Genomic DNA, 12,349 nt, shown 5'->3' on the forward strand with positions numbered 1-12,349 from the left:
CTACGTGTACAGTAGAAAAAAAAATCAAAGTTCCCGTTTGTGAATATAAGTCGGTACAAAGTACATGTAGGCAGTGAATTATGTGTGTGTGTGTGTGAGGGCATGTACATTTGTGTGTGTGGGTGTTTCCATGTGTGCATATACAATTGTACATTGTATAATGTATGTTGATATGTAATACAGTACATGAAGATATACAGATATAAAACGTGGATGGATGGATATAAAGGGATGTGTGGCATGCTGCTCTGTTGCTCATGATTCAAATACAGTGTACCCTTGGTAGTTTACCTTCCTTCCATGTCATTTGTACAGAGTACATGTACTTCATTTCTTGCTTACCGCCATTACTACTTACTGCTTTGAATGTCAGACACAGTGTATGCTTCAGATGTGGTCATACTGTTCATGTACGATATGTTTCAGTTTACTTAGTATCATGATTTACACATACAACAAATCTGCAATAGAAAATGAAAGACATCAACAACATCACATCTCATTTACTGTATGTTTGTCTTCACATAGTTTATTCGGCAGAATCTTTTTAGACCGTCCTGCCAATTTTTTTTTTTTTTAATCTGTCTCTCTCCATTGTTTTAATCTATTCCTGCAATGACATTTTTTTCATACAAGTATTATGGAGCACAAGCTTGCAGGTCGGAACAACTCGATCAAGACACTTGTATCTTTCTCACTTTGAGTAATACATTCACTTCAAATCTGTACGTACAAATGCCTTCGGAATTACTTCACTGTATGTAGTTGCCAATTTGCTTGAGTATAAGATGATCATTCTGCAGCCAAATAACTCCAGAATGAGATAATTTGGGTTCCAGTTGTCAGTCCCAGGAACAGCTAACATGTAACTTCAGTGGAATCTTGATACAATGTACATGTATAAAGAGATCTGACATAACAAAGTACGTTGTACCTGAAATAGCGAACTAATTTCTCTGGATCCAAAGAAAAATTTTGCTTTATTTTGTTTTGTTCATTAACTGATAATAACAAATTCCTCTGGTCCCCCAAAAAAATTTGCCATATTTTGTCTCGTTTATTGACAACTGATATGACAAACAAAATTTTCTGGTCCCAAAGACCTCGCTTAACAAGTTTCCACTGCAGTATTACAGCATAGTGGTCCTGGGAGGAGTAAAGTGCAGAATCATCCCAAGATTTCAGCATGCATCCAGCAAGAATGGGTGGCAAGCAAGCCCATCATTTGGGCCCCTCTATTTTTGTCAGCTGTGGAGTCCATTACACTTCTGTCTTATAGATACAGTGTAGTACATGTATCATCATTTGCAGAAGACATGTGGGGCTGTAGTAGCTCGGTCTCCACTTGCCACTCAGGCAGATAAATCTGAGCCTACACTTCTGCCGTCTGGCACTGGTTCCATGACCGCAGCCGAGGAACCATCCGCAGGAGGATTGCACTAAGTGTTTGGGGAGAATTCCCAGCATCAATTCTTATAAGTTCTCCCTGGTCATCCGAGTGGGAAAACAAATTTTTTGCAGCCACTCTTGCAGTGGATCTCCCTCGCATCGACAGTCAAGCTGCCATCATAGCTGAGAAGCTTATCCTGTCACAAAACAAAACAAAAAAATTGACGCTTTGGATGAGCAGATGGGAGAGGATGACGGCGTAAATAGCGTGCCATCACATATAAATATGTACACTGTATTTATAAGCAAATATACGTAAAAGAGATATAATCCTTCTTTACACAGACAACCCAATGGGAGAATATCTATTGCTTTTAGTTATCAAAAGTTTTGTGTTTTTTTTAAAAATCAGCATTAACTAAATCCATTAACAAATATTTCACGCATCTTCAAATTGGCTTCAGCCTTTTTCCACTCATAATTTGGGGGAGGTATGGAGTGGAGAAGGCTACAAAAAGATAACATAATACACATACATCAGATAAATGCAGGTTTATCTCTGAAATAGGGAACTGATATACGGACTACATGCATTCTATGAAGTAGTGCTTATATTCACATGAAAGGTATGCCATTATACTCTTTGACACCAAATATTTCCCACCTGTAGACTGCGTAAGCTGGCTGCATCAAACTTGGCCGACACGTCTCCAACACACCAGCAGAAACTTATGTGAAAGGATGGATTCTGTCAAAGCAATGTTGAAAGTTTCAAAAAATATTGACACATGTAAAACTTTGGACAGAAAATTTGTCACATTGGAATACATATATGTATATCTCATCACAAATATGACCCACAGTTCAAATGAAATGAATGAAGATGATTAAGCATATCTAGTTTTGTAGTGCAATAAAGTCTGTGTATCCATACATATATGTATACATGTACATACATCACATAAAACTCTCATGGGTATTTTCAAAATCAAACATTGCAGACAAACTCTCTTGGTCTCACTCATACCAGGGAGGTGAGACACCTCCCTGCTCATACCGAAAATGACATACAGTCAACCTTGCCAAAGTAAAATGCAAAGGGAACTGAAGAAATCTCTGACTTGTGTGATTTCGAATTACCTGGCACACAATAGAATAAGGACATGTTTATCGGTATATCCACCCATGGTCGAATTTTTCTTTTGACTTAATAGCCAATTTTTTGACCTGTGCATGGTCAACCTATATGAGGTTGACTGTATATTCATTCACAGATATACATCCTGTATCATATCAAATCGATTTGGAATATAGCAAACTTCCGACTTTATCCACTCATGACTACATTTTACAATACCACTGACATTGTCCAGAAACAGGTTGCCAATGGAAACTGAAAAGTAAAGCAGGAGTACCTTGTAGAAGCAAGGCAGGGAGAATTCCGAGAGACATTCATCAGAGAGGGCCACCAGATCGCAAAGTGTGTCATGGCCTGCACCGACTTTCAAACCCAGGAACGTCCTGGACGTCAGATACAAAACAAATCCCTGCACTGTTTGTGATATGACCATTAATATGCAAAATATCATTCAATATGACACAATAATTAAAACCCTTCCCCCTTATTTTGATATAGGACATAACCTATAAATTTATCTCAACCTACCTGTTTAGTAGGTACACTGTACATGTACATCATTACCATGCAATAACGGAGTTTTCTCTATTTTATTTCATACATATGACCCACATATTTTGCTACACATGCTTTAAGCGCCCCTTTCAAACACCACCTACTAACAGTTGCTAAAAGTATACCCTTTGGTAAATATTTCACAAGCTATTGTAAAGGCAAAACCTTTCTAGAATTTTCCATGTCCCTGAAGTTAAACTGGATACTGTCAAAGATGATAGGTCAGCCACGTGCCCTCACAAATTTCATTTATACAACACCTATTTAGAATGTAGCTATCCGATTGGTCGATTGCCCATCACGTGACATTTAGTGAAAAGTTCCATTGCACGCTCTGGCTGTTTCAGCAGTGCAATTTTGTTTGACCAAAATGTTCCATTGCATGCACGCGCTCTGATGTCACAATAAACAAACATGTGCCGTGCGCACTCAACAATTACAAGTGCATACTTTTGTCACTCATTTTTGTAAACAACTTCGTTTCGCATACGTACAGTACGTACACATGTACATACACGGTGACTGCGACTGTGAGGCTACTCATTCGTCTTTCACGGAAAATGGTTGCCATTTCTGTGCTAAATTCAAGAATCTGTGAGTACCAAATCTGATGAAGTTCGAGGTGTTGTATAAAACAAATAGTGTATGGTCTTTACTCGTGCAATGGAACCAAATTTCGCAAACGGTGAAAGATGAGGCGCACTATTCAACTCGGGTTCGCCTCGATGAATAGAGCGCCTCTATCCTTCACTTCGTGCGAAATCTTGTACCACTGCACTCGTGACCATGCACTATTTGTATACCATATCTCAAAGATATCCTAAAATTACATCTTGCGCTCGAAAACTCCATAAATGCTATGGGCCTCCTTATGGCTCAAGCTTGATCCCAACTGACAAAAATATAATATCAACAGATGCCCGACCTGGTTTTCTCGTCATTGGTGTAGATGTCTACCCTCTCTAAATGACACTTGAAGGAACGTGTAGCGGCAATCAGACCAGACAGCGACTTGGTGAAGGGCTCGATCCAGTGGTACTGCAAACAGACAGTGCGCGATAGGCTGATGTGAAGGTCATCGCTGGGTTCAAAGGTCGTCCCTTTCGGCAGATGAGTCATGAGCAACTCCGCCAAATTACGTAGATTGGAGCTCTCAGCTGTAAGGTTTTCAGGTATAATTGCAAATTCCACGATAAAACAAAACACTAAGCAAAGAATAATGCTGGGTTCTTGGTGACTAGACTAAAGTTGCAACTGATTGACAAATTGCCCTACATCGACGTAAATAAGCACTGAATTGATCAGTGTTTTAGTAGAAGCCATGATAAAAAATCATGGGCGTACATACTCGAGCAGGATTCGAACCTGCGACCTCCTGATCACCGGACAGGCGTCATCTCCACTAGACCACCGAGCTTTCGCCCGACAGCAAGTGTTGGTTCTAATCCTTATAGCATGCAGCGGGTACTGCTTTGTTATTCAAATTCATGAAATTCTTCCGTCGAGATGTTTTCATTGCAACTGATTGACAAATTGCCCTACATCGACGTAAATAAGCACTGAATTGATCAGTGTTTTAGTAGAAGCCATGATAAAAAATCATGGGCGTACATACTCGAGCAGGATTCGAACCTGCGACCTCCTGATCACCGGACAGGCGTCATCTCCACTAGACCACCGAGCTTTCGCCCGACAGCAAGTGTTGGTTCTAATCCTTATAGCATGCAGCGGGTACTGCTTTGTTATTCAAATTCATGAAATTCTTCCGTCGAGATGTTTTCATTGCAACTGATTGACAAATTGCCCTACATCGACGTAAATAAGCACTGAATTGATCAGTGTTTTAGTAGAAGCCATGATAAAAAATCATGGGCGTACATACTCGAGCAGGATTCGAACCTGCGACCTCCTGATCACCGGACAGGCGTCATCTCCACTAGACCACCGAGCTTTCGCCCGACAGCAAGTGTTGGTTCTAATCCTTATAGCATGCAGCGGGTACTGCTTTGTTATTCAAATTCATGAAATTCTTCCGTCGAGATGTTTTCATTGCAACTGATTGACAAATTGCCCTACATCGACGTAAATAAGCACTGAATTGATCAGTGTTTTAGTAGAAGCCATGATAAAAAATCATGGGCGTACATACTCGAGCAGGATTCGAACCTGCGACCTCCTGATCACCGGACAGGCGTCATCTCCACTAGACCACCGAGCTTTCGCCCGACAGCAAGTGTTGGTTCTAATCCTTATAGCATGCAGCGGGTACTGCTTTGTTATTCAAATTCATGAAATTCTTCCGTCGAGATGTTTTCATTGCAACTGATTGACAAATTGCCCTACATCGACGTAAATAAGCACTGAATTGATCAGTGTTTTAGTAGAAGCCATGATAAAAAATCATGGGCGTACATACTCGAGCAGGATTCGAACCTGCGACCTCCTGATCACCGGACAGGCGTCATCTCCACTAGACCACCGAGCTTTCGCCCGACAGCAAGTGTTGGTTCTAATCCTTATAGCATGCAGCGGGTACTGCTTTGTTATTCAAATTCATGAAATTCTTCCGTCGAGATGTTTTCATTGCAACTGGTTGACAAATTGCCCTACATCGACGTAAATAAGCACTGAATTGATCAGTGTTTTAGTAGAAGCCATGATAAAAAATCATGGGCGTACATACTCGAGCAGGATTCGAACCTGCGACCTCCTGATCACCGGACAGGCGTCATCTCCACTAGACCACCGAGCTTTCGCCCGACAGCAAGTGTTGGTTCTAATCCTTATAGCATGCAGCGGGTACTGCTTTGTTATTCAAATTCATGAAATTCTTCCGTCGAGATGTTTTCATTGCAACTGATTGACAAATTGCCCTACATCGACGTAAATAAGCACTGAATTGATCAGTGTTTTAGTAGAAGCCATGATAAAAAATCATGGGCGTACATACTCGAGCAGGATTCGAACCTGCGACCTCCTGATCACCGGACAGGCGTCATCTCCACTAGACCACCGAGCTTTCGCCCGACAGCAAGTGTTGGTTCTAATCCTTATAGCATGCAGCGGGTACTGCTTTGTTATTCAAATTCATGAAATTCTTCCGTCGAGATGTTTTCATTGCAACTGATTGACAAATTGCCCTACATCGACGTAAATAAGCACTGAATTGATCAGTGTTTTAGTAGAAGCCATGATAAAAAATCATGGGCGTACATACTCGAGCAGGATTCGAACCTGCGACCTCCTGATCACCGGACAGGCGTCATCTCCACTAGACCACCGAGCTTTCGCCCGACAGCAAGTGTTGGTTCTAATCCTTATAGCATGCAGCGGGTACTGCTTTGTTATTCAAATTCATGAAATTCTTCCGTCGAGATGTTTTCATTGCAACTGATTGACAAATTGCCCTACATCGACGTAAATAAGCACTGAATTGATCAGTGTTTTAGTAGAAGCCATGATAAAAAATCATGGGCGTACATACTCGAGCAGGATTCGAACCTGCGACCTCCTGATCACCGGACAGGCGTCATCTCCACTAGACCACCGAGCTTTCGCCCGACAGCAAGTGTTGGTTCTAATCCTTATAGCATGCAGCGGGTACTGCTTTGTTATTCAAATTCATGAAATTCTTCCGTCGAGATGTTTTCATTGCAACTGATTGACAAATTGCCCTACATCGACGTAAATAAGCACTGAATTGATCAGTGTTTTAGTAGAAGCCATGATAAAAAATCATGGGCGTACATACTCGAGCAGGATTCGAACCTGCGACCTCCTGATCACCGGACAGGCGTCATCTCCACTAGACCACCGAGCTTTCGCCCGACAGCAAGTGTTGGTTCTAATCCTTATAGCATGCAGCGGGTACTGCTTTGTTATTCAAATTCATGAAATTCTTCCGTCGAGATGTTTTCATTGCAACTGATTGACAAATTGACAGGTCGCAGGTTCGAATCCTGCTCGAGTATGTACGCCCATGATTTTTTATCATGGCTTCTACTAAAACACTGATCAATTCAGTGCTTATTTACGTCGATGTAGGGCAATTTGTCAATCAGTTGCAATGAAAACATCTCGACGGAAGAATTTCATGAATTTGAATAACAAAGCAGTACCCGCTGCATGCTATAAGGATTAGAACCAACACTTGCTGTCGGGCGAAAGCTCGGTGGTCTAGTGGAGATGACGCCTGTCCGGTGATCAGGAGGTCGCAGGTTCGAATCCTGCTCGAGTATGTACGCCCATGATTTTTTATCATGGCTTCTACTAAAACACTGATCAATTCAGTGCTTATTTACGTCGATGTAGGGCAATTTGTCAATCAGTTGCAATGAAAACATCTCGACGGAAGAATTTCATGAATTTGAATAACAAAGCAGTACCCGCTGCATGCTATAAGGATTAGAACCAACACTTGCTGTCGGGCGAAAGCTCGGTGGTCTAGTGGAGATGACGCCTGTCCGGTGATCAGGAGGTCGCAGGTTCGAATCCTGCTCGAGTATGTACGCCCATGATTTTTTATCATGGCTTCTACTAAAACACTGATCAATTCAGTGCTTATTTACGTCGATGTAGGGCAATTTGTCAATCAGTTGCAATGAAAACATCTCGACGGAAGAATTTCATGAATTTGAATAACAAAGCAGTACCCGCTGCATGCTATAAGGATTAGAACCAACACTTGCTGTCGGGCGAAAGCTCGGTGGTCTAGTGGAGATGACGCCTGTCCGGTGATCAGGAGGTCGCAGGTTCGAATCCTGCTCGAGTATGTACGCCCATGATTTTTTATCATGGCTTCTACTAAAACACTGATCAATTCAGTGCTTATTTACGTCGATGTAGGGCAATTTGTCAATCAGTTGCAATGAAAACATCTCGACGGAAGAATTTCATGAATTTGAATAACAAAGCAGTACCCGCTGCATGCTATAAGGATTAGAACCAACACTTGCTGTCGGGCGAAAGCTCGGTGGTCTAGTGGAGATGACGCCTGTCCGGTGATCAGGAGGTCGCAGGTTCGAATCCTGCTCGAGTATGTACGCCCATGATTTTTTATCATGGCTTCTACTAAAACACTGATCAATTCAGTGCTTATTTACGTCGATGTAGGGCAATTTGTCAATCAGTTGCAATGAAAACATCTCGACGGAAGAATTTCATGAATTTGAATAACAAAGCAGTACCCGCTGCATGCTATAAGGATTAGAACCAACACTTGCTGTCGGGCGAAAGCTCGGTGGTCTAGTGGAGATGACGCCTGTCCGGTGATCAGGAGGTCGCAGGTTCGAATCCTGCTCGAGTATGTACGCCCATGATTTTTTATCATGGCTTCTACTAAAACACTGATCAATTCAGTGCTTATTTACGTCGATGTAGGGCAATTTGTCAATCAGTTGCAATGAAAACATCTCGACGGAAGAATTTCATGAATTTGAATAACAAAGCAGTACCCGCTGCATGCTATAAGGATTAGAACCAACACTTGCTGTCGGGCGAAAGCTCGGTGGTCTAGTGGAGATGACGCCTGTCCGGTGATCAGGAGGTCGCAGGTTCGAATCCTGCTCGAGTATGTACGCCCATGATTTTTTATCATGGCTTCTACTAAAACACTGATCAATTCAGTGCTTATTTACGTCGATGTAGGGCAATTTGTCAATCAGTTGCAATGAAAACATCTCGACGGAAGAATTTCATGAATTTGAATAACAAAGCAGTACCCGCTGCATGCTATAAGGATTAGAACCAACACTTGCTGTCGGGCGAAAGCTCGGTGGTCTAGTGGAGATGACGCCTGTCCGGTGATCAGGAGGTCGCAGGTTCGAATCCTGCTCGAGTATGTACGCCCATGATTTTTTATCATGGCTTCTACTAAAACACTGATCAATTCAGTGCTTATTTACGTCGATGTAGGGCAATTTGTCAATCAGTTGCAATGAAAACATCTCGACGGAAGAATTTCATGAATTTGAATAGACTAGAGTTACAGACTAATCATTCCAACTACAATAGCATTAGTGTTATCAGCTGTTTGTATTCTCAATGGCAAGCAACCAAAGATATTTGTGTGTATGCACAGTGAATAAGCTGTTAGACAGTTTCATTGTCTTACTTTTTCTTTGTTTTGTTTTTCAAACAGCAATTGCAGGGTATCAGTCTCAAGACTGGCAAAGTTCCATACATCAATTCTCATAATTGCTGAAGCTCAGTGAGATGTTTCTAAATATTCTTGACTCACTGGTGATTTGCTTTCAAATAATTTTACACAAGAATCATAATTATAATCAATGTCAAGCTGATTGAACATGTTGCCAATAGCAAAGTGAATAGCATACCTGCCAACATTTCAAGATGAAATATCTTACTTGTGGATTGCAAAAATCTTATTTTATATGCAAACTGAAGTTAAAAATCTTACTTTCGGTCAAATCTTCAGAAAATACACATGAAAGGTATATCTAAATATTTTTTAAAAATCTGATTTCTCTGACAGAAAATCTGATTTTGCTATTTTTAATGTAAAAAATCTTACTGAATCTGATAAAATCTTACTAGTTGGCAAGTATGGAATAGTAGCATCTAAAGTGTAATTTAGAGTGTACATTAAAAGCATAATACACCTATGGAAAAAAGTCTCAACTTTAGAGAATAAATGTTACCACTCCTGTCATATACCTATTTTTCATTTTGATGAATGATGCACAATTTCTACAAATCTCTTGCCAGTGAATCGTAACCCACTGAGGATGGACTGATTTTGCTACAACACACATTTCCCATAGACACCTGCCCAAGTACACTCTGGACTCGTCCTCAACAGGTTAATTTCCTGCAAATCAAAATACTTTTGAAACATCAATGAAGCAAAAACAAATCACAAACCATAGTAGCGGCAAAGTTAGTCTGGCACACTTGATCTTACCAGGAATGTAGATGTATGTGGCCCAGTTGCCTGGAACGTGATCAAAGCTTCGAATCCTGCCTCGGTGATTGCTTGGATCACTAGCCTCAGCCGGGTGCCTGGACGATCCAAACATCGACAGGATTTCTGGAGGGAGTTCCAGCGTTGGCTGAGGGATGCCAGCAGTCTTCGAAGAGTCATTCAGCTCTTGAGGCAAATAACATGAAATAAGTACCAGCAAATACAAGCACATATGATAATAATACTGCCAACATAATGTCACTCTGCACATAATTTTCGAGCACAAATTCACTGTAACCACATCCTCTCCTCGTATGCAAACTGTCTTTAATCTTAATTGCTGAACTGTATTTCTCCCCCTTTGATTCACTGTCAGGTGAAGGTTACATCTTGCCACCACCCCCCCCCCCCCCCTTCAAATATTAGCTTGGTGCTCATGATTTCATTTCCCCAACTAGGGATAAAGTTACAAGTACTCTTTTCAGAGTTTTCTGTGAGATTGAAATATGGATGGATTTGTGTAAATCCAATATTTTACATATGAGAATATTTGAACAAGTCTGAAAAGCAACCCCCCCCCCCCAAAAAAAAAAATGATTGAAGTTGAGAGGAAGTGTAATGATCTACATGTATGTATCTGTGAAGACACTAAAGGGATAAAAATGCATAGTTATAGAGCCCCAACTACATTTGTACTGTATGTTTTCTCATCATACATAAAGACACTGGTACTGAAGGATATGACAGTGCCCCAGAAAAGTAGCTTCATGATCATCATGTCTACTGATCTTTAGTGTTTTATTTGATGTTTACGTTCCCCTGTGTATAACTGATTCAAAGCATGATCCTTGCATCCATGCTCAGCTTGAAAGTGACTAAAAATTGTTTCTTGGGTTTGTCTCTTTTTTTTTTTTTCAAACACAGACTACTAGAAAAATTTGCAACTGGATGTTCACAAGTAACTGATCAAATAACATCATCACCTGACCTTCACTTAATGAATCATCACTTAAATCAATGAATCATTTGTTTAATATTGACTCCTTTTCAGCCTCAATAGTACTATTACATCCGATTTCCAATGTCAATTAAACTAATAAAACACTTAAAGCTAGGACTTAGGGCAAATAGTTGTACAGGACACCCAATGAAGGATCCACTATATCGCTTGTTAGGACGTGGACATTTGTTTCATTTCTTAAATTCTATTCAGGCTTTGAAACATTTATAGACAGAGAGATCTGTCTGTCCGCAGGAGTCTTTTATTTTTTTTTTTATGTTATTGCTGGAGGGCATCCGTGAACCCAGACGCAGTCTCCTCGGAACATATCCCCGATGACCAGATACAGACCGATCTTTCAGTCAAAAAACATTAGGCGCCCTACTGCTTTTCGACACAGGTGATATTTCATATTCAGAGAATAGGCCTAGCCTAGAATGTGTCTAGATCTACATCCGTTTGTTCTACTAGTAAACTGCTTGCACTCCATGTATGTATGTATATATATATATATATATATGTTGTAAATACACTACTTTGTGGAATTTGACTGGTGAAGCACACATATGGCTGCACACTCTCACAAACTGCACTAACCCATAGAGTTAAGTGCGTACCTGGTAAACTACAACTTCACAAGCATGAAGCTGCACTTCACGCCAATTACGGAAGAAGAAGCTTCGATAGACAAGTTGTAAATGTACTAGATAGACACTAGACATAGACCTATGCAAACAGTAAACTAGAGTTTTAGGGAATCACTCAGAGAGTTAAAATTACAGGTAAAGTTTACAGAATGCGCACAAACATCAATTAAAGCACATGGGACTTAGCTGAATCGATCCACTTCATGCTGATTAAAAATAATGATAAAAATACACGCCATCACGGCATGAACATTTAGGTCTCTTTCATACTTCGCTTCTTTATCTGATGATGAATGACGCCATGTTCGCTGTCATCATCGTTAGAACTGCTTTCACTCTCGTAAGATCTCAGCGCCTTTAGTCCAGCCATTTCCTTCAACTACATTCGGCTTCCAGCGCGGCTGGCGAGGGCCCCACACCATCGATCGAGTGTCCTGCACTGCACCGACCTTGCGTGGCTCATGCTATGGCGTGGGTCGGTGGTACATAATACGGTGTAGTACCCTGTCATCGGAACCGCGGTCTTGAACCAGATAAATGTTGATTAAAGTGCGACTTTATTTTGATTGGTCCACTTCCCTGATTGGTCCGAAGTTCATTCAGGATCATGCACTATAAATCCTCGTCCTCCCACCTTTCTCTCGCTCTTTCTCTTCATCCCTATAATCCCTTCAATTTTGATCCATCCATCTCATGCA

General features: G+C 41.0%; 1 protein-coding gene across 1 annotated transcript; it reads right to left on the reverse strand.

Annotated features, from left to right (window-relative positions):
- Positions 1 to 514: 514 nt before the first annotated feature.
- Positions 515 to 12,059, reverse strand: LOC140232998 (U6 snRNA phosphodiesterase 1-like). Its single transcript, XM_072313105.1, has 6 exons — positions 11,922 to 12,059; positions 10,005 to 10,190; positions 4,008 to 4,239; positions 2,805 to 2,910; positions 2,054 to 2,137; positions 515 to 1,586 (listed from the first exon to the last, which is right to left on the reverse strand). Exons 1-6 carry the CDS (start codon positions 12,019 to 12,021, stop codon positions 1,491 to 1,493), a joined length of 804 nt encoding a protein of 267 aa, XP_072169206.1. The 5' UTR covers positions 12,022 to 12,059; the 3' UTR covers positions 515 to 1,490.
- Between the last annotated feature and the right edge of the window lie 290 nt (positions 12,060 to 12,349).

Source organism: Diadema setosum, chromosome 9, assembly GCF_964275005.1.
Source record: "Diadema setosum chromosome 9, eeDiaSeto1, whole genome shotgun sequence".
In the NCBI taxonomy this organism is placed as follows: Eukaryota; Metazoa; Echinodermata; class Echinoidea; order Diadematoida; family Diadematidae; genus Diadema; species Diadema setosum.

Excerpts from the sequence above, each read along its gene's own strand:
- LOC140232998 (XM_072313105.1), bottom strand. The coding sequence starts at position 12,021 with ATGGCTGGACTAAAGGCGCTGAGATCTTACGAGAGTGAAAGCAGTTCT. Across the intron at positions 4,240-10,004 it reads CACATACATCTACATTCCTG|CTGAGAGCTCCAATCTACGT; the intron begins GTAAGATCAAGT and ends AAAACCTTACAG. Across the intron at positions 2,138-2,804 it reads CCCTGCCTTGCTTCTACAAG|AATCCATCCTTTCACATAAG; the intron begins GTACTCCTGCTT and ends TTGCTTTGACAG.